Genomic DNA, 14836 nt, shown 5'->3' on the forward strand with positions numbered 1-14836 from the left:
TGTGTGTGTATTTATATATATATATACACATAAATATACACAGTACACATATATAAACAAAACTTACTTTGAATGCGATTAATCATATATATATATATATATATATATATATATATAAATATAAATTACTACAAATTCTAAACTGAAAAACCTAAAAAAAAAAAAAGATAAAAGAAATCTGACTCGATATTTGATATGCCTTATGTTTAGTTAGAAGGTTTGTATACAACTTAGTTTTTATTTGAGAGTTGATTATTAAATTCATTTGATTAATTAAATTATTATATAAACGTTATTTTCACTAAATGAAAACTTTAATTTCAGGTTTGCTAAAAAAAAAAATTTTGGTGCATCACTACTCTAAGTAGCTGGTTTCTTGCTTTTTTTGTTTTCAGCAGCCAAAACTACCTGGTAGGCCATGGGTGATGGGGTGGGGTGGTAACTGGCGGGCGAGTGTGTGTTTTGGTATCCCACTGGGCTTGGGGCCACTTGGTGGTAACTCTGTGGGCTGGGGCTGGGCTGGTAGGACCCTTGCGGAGAGGGTGCTGCATATGGGGAGTACTGGTCGGTGTTGTACCTACGGTGCAAAAACATACTCAGTTTAAGATGTTCTCAAGCCAGATCAAAAGCATCGAGCCTCTGAATGAGCCCTCACATAGCAGGAGTCCCCGGAGTCTGAGGGTTGTACTGAGGGTTGACCTGTGGGGAGGGCACTTCTGGGTAGCCAGGAGTCTGTGGGTTGGGTGTACCGCCATAGCCTTGAGGAGATGGAGAGGGCTCGTCGTCATAAGCAAACTCGTATTCGTCATCAGCCCTGAAAACAGAAGTAAAAAGAGTTGAAGTTGAGGTACTTGGGACTGTTTGATTGCATGTGCGCATTTGTCTTGCTCTGCTTTTTACCGTGATGGTGTGTTTGGATTGTTGGGGTCCCAAGCGCCGCTCTGACCGGGGGTCCTGCTCCCGTCATGCAGAGGAGTCTGGGAGCCATAGTGAGGAGTCCGGCTTCCTGTGAACAATGAAAGACAGGTAAAGTAAAAAAAAAAAGTCCTTCCTTGTCTTTCTTTGCCACCACTAATTCAAAAAGCAAAAAGATTTAGGTGTAAAAAAAAAAATAGAAAATTCAGGAGAACAAGTTAAAAACCATCAAGATATCAAAACTACATTATTCCAAAGTTTGAGGTCGGTTAGATTTTTATTTTTATTTTTTTTTGCAAGAAATGAATACCGTTTATTCAGCCAGGATGAATACCAAACCAAAACTTTTGAATGGCAGCATAGATTCACAAATTTCAACACACCAAAATCATCCATCTACCAAGCAATCTCTGAAGTGTGCAATACGCAAATATTTTCCAGGATCAACTATCCCTGTGCATTCAGAGAGCTGCTAAGTTGGCCTGTCCTATCGGTCAAAGTTTACTGCACTAGTGAAATCAAAAATAACATGTCAGAAGAACACAAACCACTCTATAATGAGGCAGCACTGTCAAACAGTAGTTGGGAAACTAATAGCTAGGATTCTCACATTTCCCACACAGGACCAACCACTTTTATTTACATTTTCTGATATGTGGTGTAAATGTGTTAAGCAGAACTAGGCGTACTGACTTTCATTGGCAGCTTGAATTCCAAAAGATGGAATAAACAAATGTGGAAGAAGCAGAGACAGTATAAATGTTTGTGTATGACCACATACACAGTTGTGAGACGCTGCCGGTCCACAGAGATGGTCTGGCAAGTTGAGTGGAGCTCTACCCTAGCGGTTGATTCTGTGGCATCCTTCACCACGCCAATGTACCCTGGGGAAATTAAGAAGGTGTTACAAAACCTTTAGCTTATAGGAATATAAGACAAAGTGAACGTGTGGTGGTCTCAAAGGATTTGGACACTGAAGCCACACTTAACATGTTATAAAATGCAATGAAATTTGTACAAAATACTAAACCAAAGCAAAAGCTTCTCACAAAAAGTCACTCCAAATAATTCATTTAACCTTTGTATGGTCCCTGGGATATACGAACAGTCTGCCCAATCAGATCATTGTCTCGTCGCCCACGGCCCCGACCCATGCCACCACCTCCACCCCTGTGCTGCTGACCTGGAAAGAAGACCAGAAAACAACAGATGATGCCTAGATCCAACAGGGTTTCTGCAGGATTTTTAAGCTCAAATTTAAGACTTTAAGACCTTTTTTAAGACCTGCACAAATAAAATTAATACCATATGAGCGGGGTAGGGCAATGTAGTACCATATTAAACTGTAAAATTACTGTAAAAAGCATAATTCACAGTTCAGATACAAGTTTTCACAAAAACAAAGTTTTATAAAATGATAAACTTTACATTTCAGCCTTTAAACCAGTTTTGATATTCTTCATATTCTGTGTGGTCAGTTCACAACAGTAATAGACATTAATAATTTCCAACAAGTTTGATGGACATTTTTACCTTTAAGCCATTTTTCTCTAAAAGTGTGCACCACCTTTTGAGTCAAATTCTTGCATTTGGGTTGTTACCAAGCAAATTAAATCAGTTTCAACAAAATGTATCTTTGCAATGCAGAGGAAACACAGAAGCTGCATTAGAAGTGTAATTTAGATGCATTTACACACTGTTTAATGCAGCTCTGAGGGACATGGAATACTTTAACCTGCAGTTACAAATGCATAAATAATGTTTTGATATTTTAAACATAAAACATTGAAAGCTGATGTTTGAAATAATTTTTAAAAAAAAATGAAAAGGTACCTTTAAATGTGAAATTAAAACTGCCAGTAGGTGGCAGCAAGTTACCGTTAAGTGAGTCATTGAGATTGAACCGAATCATTTAAACGGGTGATTCATTCAGGAACGAAACACCATCATGTTGCTCAGAGACGCAAAACAGCGCTGTGGCTGTGCTTGGAATGATTTTTGTTGGAGAAATATGGTGTCTAAAACGCAAGTCTCTTAATATTAACTACTTGTTTATTGCACTGTTGTATAAAATCAATATCACATTTATAATCATGCTGACTTTTGGAGAGAAAAAAAAATGGCACTCTTCGTGTGATATTAACTATATGATATGATATGAAGATATACATTTTCTGCCCCATATCTTAAATTATGTGATAATTCTTAATGCATTTTAATAGACGGATTCATGCAGTGAAAGAACGCACTCTAAATGCGCACGTGCACTAGCCTAACCTGCTAGACTTCATCACATAATGTATGCGTGCACTCTGTAGGTGTGTTTTGTGTTTGCTTTTCGCGATATACTCATAATATCAAATAGCACATTGTTAAAACAACAATTACAATATTATCGCTGACCATACATATTGCACACCCCTATGTTTAGATTTTTATAATGCATTGTCTTCTTATCGATCCACCAGTTCACATTTAAAGCTCTGCGTGTTTGCAGGGTAAAAATATGGGTCGATTTTCGCACTGCTCTGAACTCTGAACAAAACAACAGTTTTATTGAAAATGCTCATTCATTCTCTGCCAGCAGGTGGAGCGTTTGGTAGAAATATCACTGTTTCCCGGCAACGGCAGAACACAAAGCAGCGCAGCACCGGACTTTGAACGTGCAGCGCTCGTGTTTATTCAATGAAATCATAACGTTAGCCATTTGAAGTTTAATCGTCACATTCAGCCATAACGCAATTCTGTTTTTTCCGTCCCCAAATTTATGACCTCTTGAAATCATAATTAAGACTTTCTCGTACAATTTAAGACTTTTTAAGGCCTTAAATTTGATACAACTAAATTTAAGACTTTTAAGACTAAGACCCCGCGGAAACCCTGTCCAAATATAAATAGTCTTTATATTATTGATAAAATTCAAATGGTCAAAAGGCAACCAGACAGACCAAAACTAAAGTTTTAGGTATTGGCAGACAAACACAATAGTGTTTAAATGGATGATAAAATCCTCTTGGAGGATTTGAACCTGCAACCCTTTGATAAAAGCCCAGATCTTCAACCACTATGTTGCAAAAACCCAGTGAGTTTAATGAAACTGCTTACCACCTCCGCCAGGGTGCATTGGACTGTTGATGCGTGGACTCATAGGAGCAAAGCCACCCACTGTAAAATTGGTCACATCTCTGGGCTTTGGGAACAAAAGGGGACCTTATATGACAGGGAAGTTGGGAAATGTATAAGATTTGTCCACAGATGTAGTAGAATAGTCCTACCTTTGAGCCGCCTGCCAGAACGAGGTGGCGTGCTTTACAAACAAACATGCCTCCGTTTTCAACCAGCTTCTTGCAGTGAAGAAAAGCAAAGCCTCTGAAGATGTGGCGAATTTCACCTTCACGGCCCTGATGGATCACACAAATGAGAATATTAACTTCCACCAGTGCAGTTTTGTTACATAATGTCAAACCTTTTTCCCCGGTCTCTGGTAGTTACCGAATGAGGTCCATCAATGACTTTCACGATATCCTTCACGTGGATGTTGTTTTGCTCTGAGTCGAGAGCGACAGCAAAGCGATTGTCCTTCCGTCTATTTACTGCCTGGTGCCGTACGGTTAAAACTTTCCCATGCATGTTCAGAACCTAAAAATGAATCATTGTGAAAGAAAATTCAGAGAGCAGAAAAAATTAACCACTCAATATGACAGCTGTAGGAAGTGAAGTCATGTATGTATTAAAAGTATAAAAAAATAAAAAATAAAATAAATTGCCTGGTAAAAGCAAATTGTTTTTTATGACGCACTGTACTGTTATGAATTGTCTACTCATCTAAGTACACTGCTGTTTAAAAGTTTGAGGTCAGTATTTTCTCAAGAAATGAATACTTTTATTTAGCAAGGATGAACAGCACAACAGTTTTCAACATTAATAATAATAATAATAATAATAATAAATGTTTCTTAAGAGCCAGAAAGATTTCTGAAGGATTATGTAACACTGAAAACTAAAGTAATCGTTACGGTCTATTCATCTTTATCAAAATAGAGAACAGTTCTTTTTGAACAAAGACATGCAGCCTTGGTGAGCATAAGAGACTTCTTTCAAAAACATCTTAGGACCCCAAACTATAGAACATTACTGTGTCTAAGTTCAGTTATTTATCTGGCTATATTGCAAGACAAGTAAAATGTTTGGCAGCTCAAGTACAAACACGAACCACCAACCTGAGCCCTGATTCGTGATACTGCGTGTTGCTGCTGATATGACAATGTTATTGAAATGCAAGCCTAGGGGCTGTACTTGCATGACTGCAATACAGCCATTTAAGGGTTTTGCCAGGCTGGTCATAGAGTGAACTCAGAGGGACTAGGGTGAAAAGTGTGCTATTGCTGTGAAGAAACATATCCAGCATGTGTGTACTCCCGAATTTAGCTTACATTACACTTGAACTTGTCACTTTCTCTTGAACTTTACCTGGAAGGTCTCTCTTTCCAGCCTGACAATGACACCTACAGTTTGGGGGTCTAACTGTACCAGCTCTCCCCACTCATGCTGGCCTCCTGCATCCACACCTGAGGCAGTCTCAGAGCAAAGCTGCAGGTCCCGGGGCAAGACCTTCAACTGGAACAAAAACAGACATCATATCAGACAGAGAACACACAACACTGACTGCTGTACAGGTGCATCTCAATAAATTAGAATGTCGTGGAAAAGTTCATTTATTTCAGTAATTCAACTCAAATTGTGAAACTTGTGTATTAAATAAATTCAATGCACACAGACTGAAGTAGTTTAAGTCTTTGGTTCTTTTAATTGTGATGAGAATATTATAATTTATTTAACTGTGTGGCCATTTTGGCGTCATTTTGTGTGTATTTTTGCTGCTTAAACACAACAAGCTGCGATTTAGAGCCCTGCATTTCAGCCCAAGCCTGATGGGCCCCGACTTATTTATGGCTTCGGGACAATTTTCACGTCATAGCTCAGACGCGGGCCAGCCATCGGGCTTGCTTCCTCCTTATTTTTATATTTTAGATATCCATCAATTATTATGGTGATGAAAAAGATTTGCCGCGCTGGTGGAAACAACACGAGACCGTACTACCTCGACTGTCAAGAGCAGGTCGGACAGTGTTTAGTGTCCAGCAGCAGCAGCGAGTGTTGGAAGAGTTCCAAGTTAAAGCGCACGCAAAGCTTGCCGCAAAACCCCAGCAAGTAAATGTGTCGGGGCCAGGGGAAACAGAATATTCGCTGAGTTTCAGTTCATTTTTGTGAAGCGCTCCTGCTCAAGACCGAGACGGCAGAAAGCGCATCCTGTTTGTTTTCTAAAAAAAGCACAACGTATGCTAATATTGCGAGTACACACAAATAAAAGTAGACCCTTAACAGTCCCGAATGGTGTATTACTCTTACCTTTATGAGCAAAAATGATGGTTGTTTCCACTGTTATAAGAAAAAAATGCGACTCCATGTCCTGCAGAGTGCGCTTTAGCTTCTCTGCACAAACAATTGGATACGCGCCTAATAGCACACATTTATCTAGGTTAACCATTTAAACTAACATTGTGATATGCTTTTTTAAGTATTTTATATAGGCCTACATATTTTATTTTAGTCAAGTGGTGATGATTTGAGAAGGCTAAATTGATCAAACATAGGCTATGATTAACTCACTGTCTGCCACTGGCCGCTTGGTCGTTACTTTAAAAAACAAAAACTTGAATTTAACAAACAAAAAATTGTTCCAAACATATTTCTAAATGAACGTAATAAAGAAACGAAAATAAATATAGCCACTTTGCCATTAAAACAAAACTGAACTATTTTAATGGCTACAACAGCAGCTGTGTAATGGGCTCCAGTCGGACTAATGTATTGTAACACGGGCTCCAGTCGGACTTGGCCGTTAATTCTGATAATCTGTCGGACAAGGGCCGGACTAGGGCATATGTTTGAGGCCCATGCAGGGTTATATTGAGCTTGTTTGGTAGCAAACTCAATTTGGTACTCCCAAGGCGGCTTTATATATGCACGCGCGCTTTGGATATGATTGCGCACCGCCTCTGGAGCCCGCGAGTACTGAATGGCTTAAAAAGACGTGTAAATAAATAATACATTTTTGTGATGATGCAACAATGACCCGATTAGGCAAGTGACAATTCTATCAACAGTCCCGAAACGCGAGCGAAAATCTTGTATCGCAGCGTGCAGCAGGTCTTGTAGCGCAGACAAGATGCGCCGATGTGAAGCCGTTTGAAGAGAAAGTCAAAGAGAGAAGACGCGGTACAGCTGAATCACTCGCGCTGTTTTAAAATGACTGATTTGATCAGTCTGTGTGGATTTATTTACTCATCAAACCAACATGCTATAGGCTATTGAATAAATGTGTGAATATCCAACATTTTAAAGTCAAAAGCTGCGGGAATGAGTAAAACTATGCAATATAGGCCTAGCCTATGCGCAATCCCGCACCGAAATTCAGGACCTGATTAAACACAATTCTAGGCCTGTCACGATAACAACTTTTTGTTGTGTGATATATTGCCCCAGAAATAATTGCGATAAGCGATATTATTGTAATTTTAAAGACCATTTTATGCCACTGAATATATAATCATAATGTAACAGCATAATAATGGAAGAAGGCCTACACACTTCCAAATGACAACAAACTTTTAATTCTTAAGAATATTTAGATCATGGAAATGAAGTATCAAAATATTAGATACCTTAAAAAACCTGAAAAAATAGTAAATAAACATTTTCTAACTAAAAGTGCAAAGTAACAAGTAGAAGAAAATAACTTGTATGGAGATTTTTCCATCTACAGATTTTTCCCGGACCTTCTTTTCTCTGTAAATTAAGGGTACTACACCACGTTATGTACGAGAAGCTGCAAAAGACACAGGCACAAGTGGAATGTAAAAAACATGGTGACATTAATTTTTTATGTAAATATAATGGGCGATATATTGCGTCACCAAAAATTATTGAGGTCATGTACATATATTGCGCGATAAGTCGATATATTGATTATTGCGACAGGCCTACACAATTCCATTATACAGAGTTTTGTGAAATAGATTTCCATGACTTTTCCAAAACTTTCTGGGTTTATTTATTTTTCCAAAACTTTTCCAGGTCTGGAAATTGCGGTTTTAAAATTCCATGACTTTTCCAGGTTTTTCATGACCGTACGAACCCTGATAATTCTATAGCTTACTAGTGAAACCTACCTCATGCATGGTGAGATCAGAGAACAGAATGACAAAGTTCTCCTCCACACGGACTATGAGGCCTGTGTCACCTTCAAAACGCCCTGCGATAACCTTCACATGGTCGCCCATACGGAAGTACTTCCTCAACTCATGAGCTGGAAACTCGAGAGGGTCCTAAATAAAAACAAAGACAAGATAAAGAGGCAATAATGATGGTGTAAAAGGGACACATCATGGAAAACAGGATTTTCAGGATATTTAAACTCTCGCAAAGCTTTTGAATTCCATTTAGTGATGCTAGTGGCACAGAAATTACACACTTCACCTTCACCTAAACCTAATAAGCGCTGACAAGATATAATGATTTGCATACTGGCACCATATTTCCACAGCAACTCGTGTTATTTTATCACCTTGAGATCCTCATGCTTGGGCATGATGGTGATCTTGTTGCCATCCACACTCAGGATTTTACCCTGAAGGTTGATCAACTCCCCCTCACACACTTCAACATTGTCTCCTGCCTGGAGATTGTGCTCACGCTCCTTACCTGTATTACAAAAAATTTAAAAATGTGATTAACTTTGCAAAAATGTATTCACAGAAGGATTGCTCAATACATTGGTACAAACAAATTATGTCTGGATGTATTTACCTGTTGTCTCTGTGACTACTTCAAGGTCAATCCCCTCTGGCTGGTCCTCAAACTTCTCCAGCTCCGACAGAGTGGGTTTAACCCCTTCTGTGATCTATACAAAAAGAGACACGGGTTGAACCAGTGAACCAATAAAGAATAATTAGACAGACACCTAGAACTAGAATGACCGTGAGGGCTCTTACCACAGCTGACATGGCAAAGCTTTTGAACAGGAAGCCTTTGCGGCTGTATCGGTTGCCTTCAAATATCATGAAGTCACCGTCATGGCTGACCTCACCACTAAGGGACCTGTGGAGCAGAGCATGTGTCAGTACAGCTGACATGTTTCAATAGGCTTTGATTATGAGAGACTCAAAATCAAAGTGCTACATTACCTGATCTTTTCAGCATCAAAAAGCCTCTGAGGTGGCCTCTTAAACTTCTTTCTCTTCGCAAACCAGTCTTTCTGTAGGATAAAAGACAAAGCCAGGGTCAGATCACTAAAAAGTCACACAACCATTCCAAAGGTTATGGGTCAGTAAGATTGTTTTAAATGTTTTTAAAAGAAGCCTCATGCTCACCAAAGCTGCATTTATTTGATTAAAAATACAGTAAAAACAGTAATATTGTCAAATTTACAGTTTAAAATAAAAGTTTTCTATTACACCTGTCTTCAGTGTCAGACTGTAAAAACTGTCAGTAGCTATGCTTACATGCAGCGTAATAATCCGTTAATAATTTCACTAATGACTAATCGCTTAAGCTGAATGTCTGAAATCTGAATAATTTCGATCTAAATGAAATGAAAAGAGGTGGTGCAGATCTTAATCCATTAAATAGAAGAACTGTTATCTAAATCTTTGATTCTTTGTAAGCAATTACATCATTTTTACATATGATGTGTGAGTAAATGTAATAAAACTTAAAAAGTAGACTACTGTTCAAATGTTTGGGGTCAGTAAGTTGTTTTTTTTTAATCTTGAAAGAAGTCCCATGCTTACAAAGGCTGCATTTATTTAATCAAAAATACAGTAAAAACAAGAATATTGTGAAACATTACTACAAATGATATTTTTCTATTTTAATATATTTTAAAATGTAATTTATTCCTGTGGCGCAAAGCTGAATTTTCAGCAGTCATTATTCCAGTCTTCAGTGTCACATGATCCTTCAGAAATAATTCTTTAATATGCTCATTTTCTGCTCAAGAAACATTTCTTATTTTTATGGAAACCGTGATGGTTTCTTTGAATGGTAGTGTACATTTAGAATTCACAACCAGACTGAACGTATTCAGATTGACTAAAAGCAGTGCATGTAAACAGCTACAGAACACATGGTTGACACGTGTTGAATATAAGTGAATATCCATGCACACCAGAAGATTTAAGCACATACCTTCGGCCTCTTCTGCTCAAATCCAGAGTTGAGGGAGGAAGGGAGGAACATGAGCCATAAAACAAAGTCATGTGCACACAGCAATTTCAGTCAAGGGCATAGACAGGACCAGGTAAACAGAAATAAAAAGGGAAATTACAAATGATGGGCAGGCTTGCAAATGTGATATATTTTAAAGATGGAAACTACATGATAATGATGTCATGTCACTGTTAGCTGATGCAATACAATAAGCACACTTGAATACTATCAAACATATGGAATTGGGTTTTGTTTTTTTGTTCAAAGGAGCAGTTTCAGGCAAATGACCATATTTGGTTCCCTTTCAGAACTCAGTCAGTCCCCTCTCAACAGTCCCCTTTTCGATGAATGGTGCATCTTAAAATAATTGGCTTTATTGACTTTGACCTTACTGAATGTATTTTAACGATGCAAAGAAGAAAAAAAGCTGCATTTATTTGATTAAAAATACAGTAAAAACAGTAATATTGTCAAATTTACAGTTTAAAATAAAAGTTTTCTATTACACCTGTCTTCAGTGTCAGACTGTACTTCAGAAATCATTCTAATATGCTGATTTGGTGCTCAAGTAACATTTTTTATAAATATGAATGTTAAACTTTTTGCTGCTTAATATTTTTGTGGAAACCGTAAACATTTTTTTCAGGATTTTGTGATGAATAGAAAGTTCAAAAGAACAGCATTTATTAAAACAAAAATCTTCTATAACTGCCCTTTTGATTAATTTAATGTGTCCTTGCTGAATATAAGTATTACTTTCTCATTATTCCAGTCTTCAGTGTCACATGATCCTTCAGAAATAATTCTTTAATATGCTCATTTTCTGCTCAAGAAACATTTCTTATTTTTATGGAAACCGTGATGGTTTCTTTGAATGGTAGTGTACATTTAGAATTCACAACCAGACTGAACGTATTCAGATTGACTAAAAGCAGTGCATGTAAACAGCTACAGAACACATGGTTGACACGTGTTGAATATAAGTGAATATCCATGCACACCAGAAGATTTAAGCACATACCTTCGGCCTCTTCTGCTCAAATCCAGAGTTGAGGGAGGAAGGGAGGAACATGAGCCATAAAACAAAGTCATGTGCACACAGCAATTTCAGTCAAGGGCATAGACAGGACCAGGTAAACAGAAATAAAAAGGGAAATTACAAATGATGGGCAGGCTTGCAAATGTGATATATTTTAAAGATGGAAACTACATGATAATGATGTCATGTCACTGTTAGCTGATGCAATACAATAAGCACACTTGAATACTATCAAACATATGGAATTGGGTTTTGTTTTTTTGTTCAAAGGAGCAGTTTCAGGCAAATGACCATATTTGGTTCCCTTTCAGAACTCAGTCAGTCCCCTCTCAACAGTCCCCTTTTCGATGAATGGTGCATCTTAAAATAATTGGCTTTATTGACTTTGACCTTACTGAATGTATTTTAACGATGCAAAGAAGAAAAAGTGTACTGCTAAAAATGTATTTGCCATCCATGCTCCTTGTTAAGAAATTAAAGCAAATTAAACATTAGCCAAACAACTTTAAACATCACAAACAAATGTTAGAGGGGTGCAGATCATGGGTATGGATTTTACCGAATGTGAAACAATGGTCTGAGAATTAATCAGTTTAATTAGACAGAAAGAAAACAAAGAGCAGAGAAATCTGGAATTGGTTTACCGTTAACTGAAGGAGGCATGCATAAGAAATAAAGAATCAATGAGCGCAAGAAACACATTCAAATAACTGGTATCATTTTATACAACATATTTAATATACAGCCTGTCGTAGGTATTTCACTTAAAATGCCTCCATTTCATAAAGGTATGGATACTGGTCACATTATATCAAAAGAGATATTAACTCCACCTGCCAGAGTTTATATTTTGCATATACAGGGGACATCATTCCACATGCTATTATATGAACATTAAATATTTAATAACTTATTCAGATTAAAAAAACAAAACATGCACAAACAATTCATTTAAATAAATTTATAATTTCTTACCTTTTTCTAAGATGTCTTCAGCACCGTCCTCCCATGGATCTTCATCTTCATATTCATCATCAACATCTAGTCAAGCATGGAATAAAATACATATTAGAGCTTTTCAAATGACATCTTCAGGTATGCAAAAGATGATGTTGTAAATAAGTTTAATCTTCGAAATATATCTTGGTAAGGGATTTTCTAACCGGCTTCATCCAAGATGAAGCCACCATGCCGAGGTTTTTTCCTGGGCCGGTCATCATCCTCTTCCTCCTCTTCATCATATTCCTCCTCATCCTCCAAATCTTCTCCCTCCTCCTCCTCAGCCTTGTCACTGCCAGCTACACTCCCCTGTTCCTCCTCCTCCTCCTCAAAGATATGTGTTGAGTGAGTTTTTTTTTAATGAACCATTTCAGATAAACAAAATATAGCATGGTTTTAGCTACCATAAAAAGCTATTTATCGACTATTTACTGACACGTTCGGGGAGGAGCTGGTTGTCTTACCTCATTCTCCTCCACCTCCTCAGCCTCGCTGCTCCTCTCGCTCTGATTATCAGAGAAATCGCTGTCATCGCTGTCAGACATCTCTTTGTTTTCTTCTGTGTTATCCAGACGGCAACACTACTGTACAAACCACATCAAATACATGTAAAAAGCAAAGAATAGTAAACAATTACAAAAATTGTACTGACTCCAAACATTTCAATGGTAGCATAAATATATCATGATAATATAAATGATCATTATGATTATGCAACCTACCATACTCATCCTTGCTTTGATGCGATCTAAATCAATACGAGGAATCATTTTCAGTGAGATCGTATTCTGGCTTGGTTCAACATAGTCCACCTAAAAAAGGCAAATAAATACATGCATCAAACGTTTTCCTGGCACAGATGTAGAGCTGTGCAAGTGACAAATCGAATAACGTAACTCAAAACACAATATCTAGCACCCCTTTTTGGAGACGTTTTCTTTATGACTATATAGCCAAGTGTTCTGGTATACCCACCTGGGCAATGTCATCTTTATAAAGGCCTCTCTTAAGACGAACCCAAGACTTGGGTTTAAGGTTAGTCACTTCCTTAACCACTTTCAGCACATCGGTCATCTCTTTAATGGGCACCATCTGCTGGTTCCAGAAGCCCATGCGCAGGTTTCCAACACCCTCAATAGCGGCCTTGACGTGGGTCTGCTTGTACGCCTCCACATAGATATAACCTTTGACGTGCTCCGGGGCCACCACTGATTTGATTTGAAGCGGCTGTGGAGAGAAACAAAGCACAACATATTGGTACCACAAACCTTCAAGCAAACATTTTTTAGGCTCAATGTACTTTCTGCATTGTAGTTTTTTTTCTTCTCTCTTGGTCTACAATTTGACAACAAAAAATAAAACAGACTGTTTTCATAAAAATGTCAACGAGCGAGAAAAGTTTTTCACAATGCACCCAAGATAATGTTCATACAGTTCTGTGCCTTACATAATAAGGACTTAAATGGTGCGAGTCAAAAGAACTGACACCATTAAAGGTATTAATAAACCATGGCACTAACACTGGCTGTAACAAATCAAACAGACCTTAAGTTAAGACAGAGGGACTGTGGAAATCTTACTGTGTCGGTACACTGATAAGCAATGAATTTTCGCATCAAGGCGATGGCAGTTGCTCTCTCCTCTCCAATCTACAAAGAAACTAAGAATTAAACCCTGCACATACAGCAGCCTCATCACAGCACCCAAAGCCACAGGTTAGATAGTGCCCATAACTAACCTTACACTTAACGGTCCACAAATTAGGATCCCTGTAAGAGACAAATCTCTTAACACAAGCCCAGTGGTCTTTTTAGAAATAATTAATTCAGCATTTTTAAATCATCAACACATTTTTTTTCCCATACTTGACCCCAGGAAGCAACTGTTGCTGGGTGATGTCATCAGAAAGATCCTCAGAGCCGCCATAGAAACTGAAGTAAACAACAAATCAAGAATATTTAGCTACAAGCAGAGAGGTTAACACAGCAAGACCGACATTCCTTTAATTCCAACACATGCATGTGCCAAAATGAGCCACACATTTTGTAACAGTGCCATACACATTGTGTACAGGTGAACTCTGTTGACTTACTGCTCTCCTCCTGAGGATTTGGCATATTTTCTCATGTAATACTCCCCTAGAGCTTCCTCACGTGAATCCCTAAAGAGAAACAGGTATTTAAAATACTTCAGATTCAGCCATGTGAAAGTGTGCAGTGTAGCTTTCTCACCTCCAAAGATTCTGCAACCTCCTTGAACCGGAGTGATCCTCATCCAAAACTAGCTGCAGAGCGCCATCTAGTGCTTTGGAGTACAACCGTGCTGTTTCACGCAAAGGTGAGGAGCAAGAACTTCATGCAGCATTTAATAATGACTGATTAACCATCAGTAAGTTTTACCCTCAAGGGGTTTCCTCCCGAAAATCTATTTTATAGCCAATAGCAATGGCTACAAAAAGAAACTCGCAGGTGCATATCAGCCCTCTCTGTGATGCCAAGCTACTGGAAATACAAAAGATTTTTACTTCCCCATACAATTAATAGCATTAAATCATATTTTGTTAATAATTTTATTTACACACACACACACACATATATATATATATATATATAT

General features: G+C 37.9%; 2 protein-coding genes across 4 annotated transcripts in view; both read right to left on the bottom strand.

Moving 5' to 3' along the window:
• The window catches only part of supt5h (SPT5 homolog, DSIF elongation factor subunit), a 17926-nt gene extending 3229 nt beyond the window's left edge, over positions 1-14697 (bottom strand). Inside the window, exons 1-22 of the mRNA XM_016539451.1 lie at positions 14690-14697; positions 14455-14574; positions 14316-14384; positions 14089-14154; positions 13962-13992; positions 13804-13872; positions 13199-13450; positions 12946-13035; positions 9162-9232; positions 8970-9075; positions 8785-8878; positions 8543-8679; positions 8148-8303; positions 5386-5532; positions 4408-4554; positions 4191-4316; positions 4021-4105; positions 1994-2098; positions 1697-1799; positions 901-1071; positions 656-814; positions 409-577 (exon numbers count right to left, since the gene is read on the bottom strand). Of these exons, the coding sequence (XP_016394937.1) occupies positions 409-577; positions 656-814; positions 901-1071; positions 1697-1799; positions 1994-2098; positions 4021-4105; positions 4191-4316; positions 4408-4554; positions 5386-5532; positions 8148-8303; positions 8543-8679; positions 8785-8878; positions 8970-9075; positions 9162-9232; positions 12946-13035; positions 13199-13450; positions 13804-13872; positions 13962-13992; positions 14089-14154; positions 14316-14384; positions 14455-14574; positions 14690-14697 (2481 nt within the window). The remainder of the gene's footprint in view (positions 1-408; positions 578-655; positions 815-900; positions 1072-1696; positions 1800-1993; positions 2099-4020; positions 4106-4190; positions 4317-4407; positions 4555-5385; positions 5533-8147; positions 8304-8542; positions 8680-8784; positions 8879-8969; positions 9076-9161; positions 9233-12945; positions 13036-13198; positions 13451-13803; positions 13873-13961; positions 13993-14088; positions 14155-14315; positions 14385-14454; positions 14575-14689) is intronic.
• Positions 11225-12834, bottom strand: LOC107729118 (transcription elongation factor SPT5-like). 3 transcript variants are annotated; one of them, XM_016539499.1, is made up of 4 exons: positions 12688-12834; positions 12388-12544; positions 12200-12265; positions 11225-11874 (listed from the first exon to the last, which is right to left on the bottom strand). In XM_016539499.1, exons 1-4 carry the CDS (start codon positions 12766-12768, stop codon positions 11822-11824), a joined length of 357 nt encoding a protein of 118 aa, XP_016394985.1. In that variant the 5' UTR covers positions 12769-12834; the 3' UTR covers positions 11225-11821. The 3 variants fall into 3 exon arrangements, with proteins under 3 accessions (XP_016394985.1, XP_016394984.1, XP_016394982.1); XM_016539498.1 differs by having other exon boundaries at positions 12388-12547; XM_016539496.1 differs by having other exon boundaries at positions 12388-12550.
• Positions 14698-14836: the final 139 nt, after the last annotated feature.

This window comes from Sinocyclocheilus rhinocerous, unplaced genomic scaffold, assembly GCF_001515625.1.
Source record: "Sinocyclocheilus rhinocerous isolate Xijiao unplaced genomic scaffold, SAMN03320098_v1.1 scaffold1870, whole genome shotgun sequence".
Taxonomy (NCBI): domain Eukaryota; kingdom Metazoa; phylum Chordata; class Actinopteri; order Cypriniformes; family Cyprinidae; genus Sinocyclocheilus; species Sinocyclocheilus rhinocerous.

Excerpts from the sequence above, each read along its gene's own strand:
- LOC107729118 (XM_016539496.1), bottom strand. The coding sequence starts at position 12,768 with ATGTCTGACAGCGATGACAGCGATTTCTCTGATAATCAGAGCGAGAGG. Across the intron at positions 12,551-12,687 it reads AGGAGGTGGAGGAGAATGAG|GAGGAGGAGGAGGAACAGGG; the intron begins GTAAGACAACCA and ends CATATCTTTGAG. Across the intron at positions 11,875-12,199 it reads TGAAGACATCTTAGAAAAAG|TTAACGGTAAACCAATTCCA; the intron begins GTAAGAAATTAT and ends TGCCTCCTTCAG.